The following is an 11,866-nucleotide window of genomic DNA, read 5'->3' on the forward strand; positions in this document are numbered from 1 at the left end:
ACTAGTCTTCCCTCTGAACACAGTGAATCCTTGAGGGTCCCTGCTCTGCACCCCAGGCTGGCGCTGAGCAGCTGTTTGTGCCGCCCCAGGTGCACGCTCCACCCCAACGACTCCCTGGCCATGGAGGGGCCCCTCTCCCGAGTGAAGTCGCTGAAGAAGTCCCTGCGCCAGTCATTCCGCAGGATCCGCAAAAGCCGAGTCTCTGGCAAGAAGAGAGTCGGTGCCAACAGCTCGTCCAGCAAGGTAACCGCGGGGTAGGGGACGGTCCCATCCTGCGCCTGCCTCCTGGGCTGGCGGGTTGTGACCTCTCGCACCTGAACTGCCGGGGCATCGTGGTGGCTCTTTAACATGGACATCCTTTGTCCCTAGTGCGTTAGACGCACTGGAGTGGGATGTGAACGGAGCAGGGGGTTTGTCAGGCCGTTTAAAAATAAAACTGCCCCTTCCCCATCCCTTGCAGCTGCTTCCGAGTCACCTCCACTCAGTAGAGTCCCCCAGGGCCAGTGGGGCCTGAGTTTCAAATGTATAAACCAAGCAGAATCCGTGATCCTGCGTTTCTTTGACACAGGTCTTCTGGGCAAAGGGAAACTGAGGCCCGGAGTGGCTAAGTGACCTGCCCAAGTTCCCACAGGAAGTCTGTGGCAGAGGAGAGAATTGACCCTCCCATGTCTCTTACTAGTGCCCTGACCATCCTCTTCTCCCCCCCCACCCAAAATAGCTCAGCTCTAACTCCCAGCACCTGGAGAGTCCCTGCTTTCTCTCAGGGACCCCAGGAGGGGCTGTCCTGTGGGGCTGCTCCCTAGCTGATGGAGGAAAGAAGTTGACCCCTGGAATCCAGGCTGTTCACAGGACTGGTATCTCCTCCCCCAGGTGCAGGAAGCTAATGCCCAGCTGGCCGAGCAGGCCGGCCCCACCGACGTGGAGATGACCCCCGTGCAGAGGCGGATTGAACCCCGGTCAGCTGATGACTCGCTCTCAGGGGTCGTGCGCTGCCTGTACTTTGCCGATACCTTTCTCCGCGACGGTAAGGCCTGGCCGCAGCTCTGAGAGGGGGTGCAATTGTGCAGCCAGGGAGGGGATCCTGTGAGGCCTGTTGGCACAAGCATTACCGTGCTGGGCTGGAGTGACAGCTCTCCTGGCCGGACCCAATACAAGATGCCCAAGAGGCAGGTGTTCAACACCCCTGATCCCCAGCTGGTACAGCACTGTACTGAAGCAGGGGCAGTTTCTTCCTAACCTCATCTGGTGCTCACCTGACGCCCTGAGACATGAGGATTAATCGTTTCTAGCTATGCTGTCTAGTAGTGCTGCAGAGAGAGTTTCTACTCCATAGAAAGGGCTAATCTTTAAACCCTGCTTACTTCAGTAAAACCATGTGGCAGAGAGTTCCCTAGGCCACCACTGCCTTGTGCAGTTCTTCCTTTGGTCTGTAGACTAGCCAGTGCTAAAGACCCCAAGCTCAGAAAGTGCCGATTGACTTGGGTTGCCTCTAGGGCTCTGGTGTGGGTTGATGTTGTGCTAACACTCAGGCTGCCTGGGGGGAGGCAGTTTGCCCCAGAGGCCCCCATTTGCGAGGGCCCCCAAACAGAGTGCCCTGGCCCAAACCTGAGTGGCACTGTGACCCCGTACGCCTGATTGCAATGTCCAGAATGGGGATCTGGACCCAGCCCCGTGGGATAGGAAACACTGCTGTGGGGTGAGGTGACTTCAATACTTCCTCACCCTGGGGCCACCCCTCAGTGGTCTCTTTTGAGGGGGCAAGGCCCCCCCAGGACCTCTGCACAGCCCTGCTAATGCTGCTGCTTTCCCCCGGCTCCTCAGCTGCACACCACGGGCCCACCATGTGGGCTGGAACCAACTCGGGCTCTGTGTTCGCCTACGCCCTGGAGGTCCCGTCCCAGGAGAAGTTCTCGGAGCGCTTGGTAGAAGCGGTGCTGGGCAAGGAGATCCAGCTGATGCACAGGGCACCGGTGGTGTCGATCGCGGTCCTGGACGGGCGGGGGAACCCTCTCCCGGAGCCCTACGAGGTGTCCCGGGACCTGGCCAAAGCCCCTGACATGCAGGGCAGCCATTCTGTGCTCATCGCCTCGGAGGAGCAGTTCAAGGTAAGAGAGGGGAGGGGCCGATGGCTGCGTCTCGCGCTGCTGAGTTGCTGCCTTTTGCCGCCGTTACCCTGACCCGAGTGGCTAGGTAGCAGGAGACGCTGCCTCATGCTGGCTTCTCCCGTGGGGATGTTCCCGTTCCTGAGGGAAAGGGGTGTCTGGCAGGGGGCAAGAGGGCGGACACGGCAAACCCTGGCTTGGGTGCAGGGCATTTCAGCTCTAAAAAGTGGGTGTCCTGGGCACATGCCTTTCCGCAGACCACACCTCCCTTGGAGCTGGGCCTAGTTCTCGGGAACACGCTCCCTAACCCAGCAGGGCAGTGGCTTCCACCCTGAGAGAGTGATCCCTTTAAGCCAGCCATGGGCTTTCTAGGCTGGTGGCCAGGGGCTAGTGAAGGGCATGGACATGGCTGCGTGAGTGGCCATTGCTGCTGCTGATGGCTAGAGCCCTGCTACACCAGAAGGCCTTGATCCTTGCTGGTAAGACTCAGCCGGCCTGCGGTTGGAGCCTCTATGGAGTTTGTAGCCATAGACGACATGGGTCCCTTGCCCCACAGCAGTGGGGTGGGGAGCAGGACCAGGTCTCCGCTCTCCAGCCGGCTTGCTCTCCGCCTTGACCCAGGTGTTCACGCTGCCAAAAGTCAGTGCCAAGACCAAATTCAAGCTGACGGCCCACGAGGGCTGCCGGGTGCGGAAGGTGGCGCTGGTGAGCTTCACCAGCCTGGCGTGCGAGGACTACACGGAGAACTGCCTGGCCTGCCTCACCAACCTGGGCGACATCCACATCTTCACGGTGCCCGGCCTGCGGCCGCAGGTGCACTACAACTGCATCCGTAAGGAGGACATCAGCGGCGTCGCCTCCTGCGTCTTCACCAAGCACGGGCAAGGTGAGGGCGCTGCGCTGGCTGCGCTGGCTGGGCTGGCTGGGCTGGCGGCGGCCGGGACATGGATTCCCAGCCTGGGCTCCTTCGGCGCCACTTGCTTGGCTCCAGGCGACCGTGGTGTGGGGGACAGTGCTGCACAGTGGGTAGAGCGCTGGGCTGGGACCTGGGACCTGCCCTCTCATCTCTTGGCTGGCAGGGACTCTCCGTCTGTGCTGCCTGCTGAGCTGGGCCACCGAGGGGGCAGCTTTGGGGACCGGTTCTTGGGGAATGATGGTGCATTGAGACACCAGGAGAGCGTAAGCCACCCTCGTTAATCTGTCCAAGTGGGTGCCCGCTGTTGAGTCCCTCTGGCTCCCTCTCCCCAGGCTTCTACCTGATCTCGCCTTCCGAGTTCGAGCGATTCTCCCTGAGCGCCCGGAACATCACAGAGCCGCTGTGCTCGCTGGAGCTCGTCCGGTTTCGGGGCACCACCTGTCGCAGGTAGGCCGGCCGCCTGGGCTGCAGGAACTGCAAGCTGCTGCCGCCTTGAGTAGGGTGTCCCTGGGGGGAATGCTGGGGTTGTAGGGCGGGAGCAGTCTCCCAGCACTGTTTGGCCGAAGCAAACTGGCTGCTGTCTGTGTCATGACCCCTGAGTCTCTCTGCCCTGATGGGGCTGGCTAACTGCCCCTAGATCCCAAAGGCCTTGCCCTCTGTCCGGTGCGGTGACGCAGAAGCTGGGGGTGACCGTGGGCCCATCTACAGTTCGGTCCCCTGCAGCAAAGTGTCCCCATCACCCCTTTGCTGCCCTCCCCTCTGCACAGGCTGGAAGCTGGCGGTGATGGAAATAACTCTCTTCTTGCTTGTCAGCCCCAATTTCACCAGGACACCGAAACTGACCCAGGCCAACGGGACTCACATGCTGCAGGGCTCGGAGGCGAACGGCTCCCCTGGTGATGGCACCCGTAAGGAAACCGCTCTGACTCTCTGAACTGCCCTGCCCATCCGCCGAGGGGCTCGGTGTGCTGTGGGCACCGATAGAGCTGGGCTTCACAGCCTGCCGAACCTCCACTGCCCTGTGATACAGATGGGAAAACGGAGGCATGAGGGGCTGGGACTCGGCTAAGATCTGTGGGGATCATGGCAGAAGGAGGGTCCTTGTGCTTTTCGCTGTAAGGCTGACCGTCTCCTCCCTAGGCAAAGCCTGTGGGAAGACAGTGCACTCTAGCTGCACTGGCAATCCTTGACATGTGCTGCCCAAGGGGACGGGATCTCTCCCTGGCCTGTGGTGAGATGAAGTGCTGCTGGGTGGTGAATCTTTCTCCCTCTCCGGTGCACGCAGCATCTCCAGCCAAAAGGCCTTATGCCAAAGCAGGCCCCTCCGACAGGCTGGCAGCTGGGAACCCTGCTGAGAGCCAGGAGGCTGGAGTGCAGCCTGGCAGAGTGACTGTCCCATGTGGCCCACCCAGTGCCCCAGGCGGTTCCCAAAGCATGCCCCATCTTGTGGACCGGGGACTTCCCTGCCCCTGGTCTGAACAGCTGCTGGGACAGTTTGGGTCCCGTGGGAAGGCTCATCCCATGGGTGCGGCAGTCGGGACGCTCCTGGCATAGGAAGAGGCACAAGTGTAATTGGCACAGCTCCAGATGTGCAGTCTTTGAGGGCAGGGGGTGTTGTCTGGGGGAGTCGTCAGCCCCTTGCTCTGCTGGGCTGGGGTGCAGATGCTCGGCCTGCCTTCTAGCAGGGCTGGCTCCATGAGGTGTGTCCTGGAACCAATCCCAGTGCTGCCTATGTTCTCCAGGGACGCCTGAGGAACCCCAGGCTGTCTTCTCCCCGGCGCCCACCGATTCGCCGAGCAGCCCGGAGAGCTCCCTGGACACCACCGGGGACATCACCGTGGAGGAAGTGAAAGATTTCCTGGCGTAAGTTCAGGCTCTGGGGAGTCACTGGTGCAACAAGCCTGAGTGTTCTCGGCTGGGGGGCTCCGCTCTGGGGCCTGGCAGCATCAGCTGTGCCATTGGTGCTCCCTGCCCGTAGTCAGCATCTGGCCTGGGGGATGTGTGCAAGACAGAGGAGTGAGTCCCTGTCTCCTAGGCTGCAGTCATTTTGTTCTCCCTCCCTGCATGCAGCCCCGTCCGGCCATGCCTAGGGATCGAAGCGTGCACTTGATTACTGCAAACTGGAATCCGGTGAGATGGCGCCTGCGCTCCTCTGGGGGCGCTGTACCTGCACAGAGCTGCCTGCCCCGAGGCCAGAGCGCTCTGCAGTGTTAGAGGGGAGAGGTGCACCTGGAGGGTGGCAGAGGAGTTTCACCCTGGTCTCTTCCCCTAGGGCCCGTCCCTACCTGTAAGGGTCCTGCACCTGGGTCAGACCTCAGCTGTACAGACAGGGCAGCCTCTCTGGTGGGAGCCCCTTGGCTGGGCGCATGGAGAGCCTGGGACATTAGGCCAGTCGAGGGGCTCCCTGCGCCTCTGTGCACGTTCTGCCGTGCAGCTGGGTTTGTGCAGTGCTGGCTGGCCTGCCCCAGCCAGTGTCGCTCTGTGCGTGGCACGGCCTGGAGTCAGCCCTGCCCAGCGACACGGCCGGCCTTGGGCCCTCTCGTGAGCTAGTTCTGTCTTCAGGCAGTGCTGCGGGAGCCTAGCTCCTTACGACGAGAGGCCTCAGTGCGCAGCCAAGACCTGGAGAGCTTGTCTCTGCCGGTGGATCAGCGATCCTGCCCAGTCGACCTCTCCAGCAGGCATCAACAGGAGCGACTGGGGCTGGGGATGGTTCTGTGGGGCGGGCACTTTCCCTAGGAGCTGGACTTCGTCCCCAGGCCCAGCTGTCTCCATTAGTGGGGAAGCCGCTTGGCGCGTCCGGCCTCAGATGCGGGCATGCGTTGCCCTGCTCTGATGGGGCACATGTAGGTGGGCGATTTGACCAGCATCCCCTGCCAAGCGGGAGTAATGGATTGTCTTGGCTTGTCCTTAAGGTCCGGGAGGCTGGGGGGTGTCCGGAGCCCAGGAGCTCCTAGCTCGGCTGTGCTGGCCCAGCGACTGTGGGAGGGCGTCTCTGGCCCAGTTCCCGGCTGCGGTCGCAGTGTCAGCGTGTCTGTCTTCCAGCTCCTCGGAGGAAGCGGAGAGGAACCTGAGGAACGTGAGCGAGGAGGAGGCCCGCTCTCCGGGGATCCTGATTAAATGAGGTGCGCGGGGAGGCAGGGGGTTCTTGCCCTGCGGGTCAGGCAGGACTTGGTGCCATGCTCTCCCGCACCCTGCCTCCCTAGGCCCTGGTGCTGCTGCTGAGAGCTTGCTCAGAGAGCCACTCTGCCGGTAGTGCCTGTTCACCTGGCCGCTGGAGCCCAGTGCCTGGCTTGTTCTACTCGCTGTGGCTGCCTTTTTTCCTCCTGCACCTGGCCCGGGCTCTGCTGGGCTTTGGGTGAGGCTGTGTGGATGCCCTTGGGAGGCAGCCATGCTGGATCTGCCTGCTCTGCACCGGCTTGGGGTGCGGGGCCCTGTTAGCTGGGCACATGGCTCTGCCCAGCGTGGGAACCCTCATAGGAAGCACGGTCCCAGCGTCTGCGCTGCAGCGAGAGAATTTCCTGCCCAGATGACTGACTTGGGAGCAGACCTCAGGGCTGCTGCAGGCTAGTGGATTGGGCATGGGGCTTGGAATCAGGATTCCTGGGTGCTGTTCCTGGCCGAGCTTGGGCCCTGTTTCCCCAGCTGTGAAATGATTTGGTTTGAAATGCTTCACTTAGGGCCTTAATGTCATTCCGGGAGCTGCTGCAGTTGTCCTGCATCATTTCCTCATTTAATAAAGGCCGCTGGGCAGTGTGTTAATTTAATAGTTGGCCCCTGGGGGATCTTCTAGGTTTAATAAGTGGCAGCACATGGTCCTGCAGGGAGGGCGGGGGTGCGCTCTGGGGCAACCTCCGGGCTGGTCCTGTGAAGCTGTGCAAGGTGGGGCTCAACTGGAGAGTCTTAGACTGCATTAGTGCAGGCCTGGGGTCTGCACGGTCCTTTGTTTCTGTGCCTGTGCCCTGGGGTGGGTTGTCTGCAGTGGGGATTGAACCTTGAATCTTAAAGCCTGAGTTTAAAAAAACCCAGCTCTGTCAGTCATGCCTAGAGGAGGCTTATCACCTCCATGGCCCAGCCACTATTAGAGAGGGGGCAAAATGCTAGGCTGGGTGGGTTACACAACTCTCTGCTGCTTGCTACCTAACCAAACTGAAAGCAGAGCTGCTGCCATGGGGCGAAAGACTCTCCATTGGCTGCCAGCAGTACAGGGCTCATGACCCAGTGCTGATTGTGTCCAGCAGAGGGCAGCATCTGCATTAGCCACTTCATGAGTAGAGCTGGGGAAACTTCTGGTTTGTTTTTGTTTGTGTGTTAAGCCACTTTTCCCTGCACAAGGTTCGAAGTGGCCCTTTTTTGATAACTTCCCTTATTGTTTGCCAGTTTAAAAAATAAAGAAATAAAAGCTTTCCCCCTTCCCCTTCTAAATGAAGAACAAAGCCCAAGAGCTGGCAGACCACAGCTAAACAAAAACCCTTGAGAGGAGCCTGGTTTTCATGCAGTTGTTTTGCTGTTTGAAAAGCCTCTTGACGCTGCCTGCTTTAAACTCTGCTCAAGGCTCAGAGGTTTCTCCCGTTCCACGCTGCCAGCCCATAGTACAACAAACTCTCGGATCCCCTCGCCCCCAGTCATAAACGGAGGGTGGGTGTGACTGCTTGAAAGCTGTCTATGACCCTGGGGGGGGGCATCTCCTGTCCCCACCCACGCCCCCAGCTGCACCGTGGCTAGTAATGTAATTGACAGGACATGCCCAGGATGCTGTACTGATGGATTTGCCTGTGCTCTCCGCAGGGACCGTGCCGGCCCGTCTCTGCGCCTGGATTCCATGGACACAAGACTTGACTGAGCCAGGCTGTCAGCTCCGCTTCTCCCCAGAGACCCTCCGCGTAACTTAGACTCGCCTCTTCTCTCTAACATCCAGCCGGGAAGCTGGAGCGTGACGCCGCCGCCCCCCTGCTCTGCCCCGGTTCGAAGGTTCTCTCTCTCTCTGCCGAGCCGAGCCGCCTTCCGCCAGCGGGCCCAGTGCACTGCAACACTACAGCTCTGACCTTGTCCCCCTAAAGCAGAATCCGGACCTGGGGCAGCGGGGTGGAATCACTGCTTCCGCCTGGCCTAGACCGGGAGGGACTGCATCGAGCTCCCGGGACCCATTGCTGGGGCACAGCATCGCACGGACACCTGGGGGGAGGGTTTTACACAGTTATCGTCTCCGGTTTGGGTTGTTTTTTCCCCTCCCTGCCCCCCCTCTGCTGAGCTCCCAGAAGGACTCTGATCTGGGATGGGGCAGGGGGTGGCTGGGGGGGATAGGGACATTGCTTGGCCTGGGGGGGAGTGTTTACATGTTTACTCCTCACTCCAGCCGCTCTTTGAATACTTCTACTTTCCACGGAACCAGCTGGCCTGCTGCAGATGGTAAGTCCGGGAGGGCTGGCTGGACTCGCCTTAACGCACATCTGCCCTTTGGGGGCCCTCTCACTCAATACTGGATTGGCAGCTTTCCCCCCGCAAGGCTCGTGGGGAGTGATCTCCATTTGTCTCAAGGGGCAGGGATCACCCTCTGGTGACCCACTGGCTCTCACTGTAAAGTGACAGGAGGACAGGGGAAGCTGGCGCGGGCGGAGGGCTGGTGCCAGCTCCTCCGTTGTGTAGTGGGGGGGTGATGGCTGTGACAATAGCACAATTCCAGAGCGTCTCACTGGCACTGGAGGTGAAACAGCCACACTAGGGTCCAGCTCCTTTCTTAGCACCTTTCCCTCCTCCTGGGGGGCAGGAGAGCCAAGTTCCTGCTCTGGTTTAGCAGCCTTTATTTTGGGGGCTGGTTGCCTCTAAGGGCCTTCATCTTCCATTTTCACATCTGGCTCCGGCTGGGTTTTCTCACCCCCCACCCCCCAAGCTCTTGGAACACCTTGGGATGAAGGAGACCAGGGCACAGCCAGTCAGCACCAGGCACAGCTCGCCCAAGATGGGACCTTGCCATGCTGATCCAGGCATGGGTGACCCAAGGCTTGCGCCTTCAGACAGGCGTGCCTAAGAGTTAGATGCCAAAACATCTCTTTTTTCCCCCCTCCCCCTCCAAGGTGCTGAGCAGCTGCCTCTTGGTGTCACCGGTTGTTGCAAGTGCTCTGGAACCCAGTCCCTGGCGATTACACACTTGGTTTCCAGCACCTCTGTATGAAAATGGCCCCAGATGTTTGTTTGCCTGCCTGTGCCAAGACCGTTTACGTGCAGGTGTGAATTTACAGGCCGCTCGCAGCCTCAGCCAGGTGTGAGACAGGGCCTGAGTTCTGCTGGAGGAGGTCCCCTGCCTCTCCTTTCAGCCAGGCTTTGCAAGCAGACTGGGGCCCAGCCAGCTCCTGCTGCTTCAGGGCAAAGCAGCCTCTGAACTGGCTTTTAATGTGGGCCACCCGACAGCCCCTGTCGGGGGGAGAGGGGAGCCTGGCCCGAGTTAGACTTTTAACCCCATGTGGCATTTGAAACTTCCCCGTCCACTGGGCTGAAAGGTGGCTGCGGGTCCGGGAAGTTCATTCCCAGGCAGCGGAAATGCAGGTGCCTGTTGATCAAAAGGCTCGTTGCTGGCAGACCGGTCAGTTTCAGTGGGGATATTTTAATCCATTTCCTTTGGCAGACCGGTCAGTTTCAGTGGGGATATTTTAATCCATTTCCTTAGGATCCTGTTTTTCCTTCAGCGCTGCGTGAGCTCTTTGCACAGGTGGGACGAGGCTTTTGGATGGAGGGCGGGGAATATTGAAGATGGTTTGTTTTGACTTGGTCAAACGTAAAATTCGGGTGGGGGAGTGGGGCGAAGACAGCACTAAAGAATGTAGCCTGAGCCGCTGTCGAGCGGTAGGTCCTGTTTCCAGCAGTATCAGTTTCCTTGGTTGCTCTGAGCTGGCGTGTAGAGCAAAGCCCAGTGGCCGCTGGGGATTCCTGACTCTAAACTGGATTGGAAGGTGACTTCTGGGACCGAAGGAGCCAGCTGGCTTGGGCTCTCCTGGGCCCAAATGTTCCAGCCTTCGGAACATTATGGCAAAGCCTCTCCCCCCGGGGCTGGGGAGGAAGCTGAAGTGATCAAGCCTGGCCCGGCTTCCCTAGCAGTCTCTGGCTGCCATCTCTCTGCTTTGAGCTTTCCATTCTTGCCTGACCGGCGTTGTGCCTGGGGAACGTCACTTGCTCCGCTCTGTTCTTCCCACGGGGAGGGGGGGAATCTCGCAGCCAGGTCAGCTCTCATTCCTTCAGCCCAAGCTTTAGCCCTCTGAGTGTTCTCCCTCGTCTCAGGAGGCCCCTTCGCAGGGTGCGCACCCACTCCCAAGGCCGCTGGGCAGGCATTGTTTCCTCTTCTCCCTCTGCCCCCCATTGCAAGGACTGGGGGCCTGGAGCTGGAGGCCAGGGCAGGCCCAGGATAGAGCAAGTGCCATACCCCGTCGGTGCCTGATCCAGGCTGCTTTCCTCTTTCCAAAGTGCCAATGGGCCTGTTGGGCCCTGACTCCTGGAGGCCTGAAAGCCGGAGTTACAAGGGCTGGGATGGGGGCATCCGCCTGCAGTCCCCTCACCAGGCCTTTATGGGTCATCAGCCCCACCTCTTACCAGTGCGCGCAAACGGCCGGCCTGGGAATGGCCCCTGGCTGCCTTGTCACATGGCCCCTTGTGCCAAAACAGCTCTGGGCCGACCCCGGTTCTCTCTGTGGCTCTTTAATCGGGAGGTGCCTGGCAGAGCATGGCCCCGTGTCTGAGCCTGGTACTGGAGATCGAAGGCTGTTACTCGGAAGCGTGTTGGGGGTGGGGTGGGGTGGGGGGCTCAGCGAGAGGCCGATACTTTGAGTCTTTGAAGGAACTGGCTGAGCTGGGGCTGGGGCAGAGGAAGAATCTGAACTGCACAAACCCTCTGGACCCCTCCCGGTTCTGTTTGCTAATAGTATTTTTCTACACCCAACCTTTGCTGCAGAACCGATACTTTGTGTGGCTGTTTTGGTACTAGATCTGTAGGGGGCAGGGGCAGGAGGGAGGGGAGAAATGTAGTTGTCATGGGGTCCCCTGCAGTCTAACCCAGCCCTGTGGGGTTCTAGTGGCCCTGGTAGAACGTTCCCTCCTCTCCCCCCGTGTCGTTGGTAAGATGAATTTAGCATTGTCTAGTTATGAAATACTGGTTTTTAATATTGAAAATAAAGCATTTAATATCTCTTAGCTGTGGCAGTGCCTGTCCCTGCTCACACCCAGCGGAGCATCTCTCTCCGTCTGCAAGCGGGGCCTGGGGGTGGGGGGACTGGGCATCAGAAGCCCTGTGTTCAAGGGCAGCTGCACTCCGGCCAGGAGGCTGGGATCTGCCTAGGGAGCAGGGCGCCAGTGTACTCGCCGCACAGCAGCTGTGCCTGGGCTGGAGCCTGGCAGCACAAGATACCTGCTGCTGGAGCGAGGGGAGCAGAGAGTTAAACTCTGCCTCTTCTCCAAGGCAAAATTCACGTGGGGAGGGAGCTGGCTCTGTCCTGCACAGAGCACAGCCTGTGCCTGCGCCATTGGGGCAGGGAGCTGGCTCTGTCCTGCACAGAGCACAGCCTGTGCCTGCGCCATTGGGGCAGGGAGCTGCTTCCTCCCCTTCCCCTCTATACCACCAGCCCTAGGACCTGGGGGTTGGTCCCTGCCCACACCAGGCTGGTCCTGGCTGTGCACCGGGTGCCTCTTTCCCTTGTGCTGCACCTTCCTGGTCCGAACAGTCGCTAACCTGTGTGCCAAAGGCCTGGTGCAGGGATGGCCATTGTGGCAGTGCTAGGGCAAAGTGCTAGACGGAGTGGGGGCTGGTAGGGAAACCAGCTTGTGGGGAGGGGTTAGTCTGGCTTGGCTAAAGCCTTAGCAGCTGGGG

The 11,866-nt window shown here is 60.0% G+C and overlaps 1 protein-coding gene across 4 annotated transcripts in view; it reads left to right on the plus strand.

Moving 5' to 3' along the window:
• The window catches only part of LLGL1 (LLGL scribble cell polarity complex component 1), a 64,219-nt gene extending 53,026 nt beyond the window's left edge, over positions 1-11,193 (plus strand). For all 4 annotated transcript variants that reach the window (XM_030576926.1, XM_030576928.1, XM_030576929.1 and 1 more), the window contains 9 exons: positions 90-243; positions 871-1,024; positions 1,822-2,105; positions 2,724-2,988; positions 3,351-3,465; positions 3,832-3,926; positions 4,761-4,881; positions 6,061-6,140; positions 7,804-11,193. In XM_030576926.1, the coding sequence (XP_030432786.1) occupies positions 90-243; positions 871-1,024; positions 1,822-2,105; positions 2,724-2,988; positions 3,351-3,465; positions 3,832-3,926; positions 4,761-4,881; positions 6,061-6,139 (1,267 nt within the window). In that variant the 3' untranslated portion in view covers position 6,140; positions 7,804-11,193. The remainder of the gene's footprint in view (positions 1-89; positions 244-870; positions 1,025-1,821; positions 2,106-2,723; positions 2,989-3,350; positions 3,466-3,831; positions 3,927-4,760; positions 4,882-6,060; positions 6,141-7,803) is intronic.
• Positions 11,194-11,866: the final 673 nt, after the last annotated feature.

The sequence above is a fragment of the Gopherus evgoodei genome, chromosome 10 (genome assembly GCF_007399415.2).
Source record: "Gopherus evgoodei ecotype Sinaloan lineage chromosome 10, rGopEvg1_v1.p, whole genome shotgun sequence".
Classification (NCBI taxonomy): domain Eukaryota; kingdom Metazoa; phylum Chordata; order Testudines; family Testudinidae; genus Gopherus; species Gopherus evgoodei.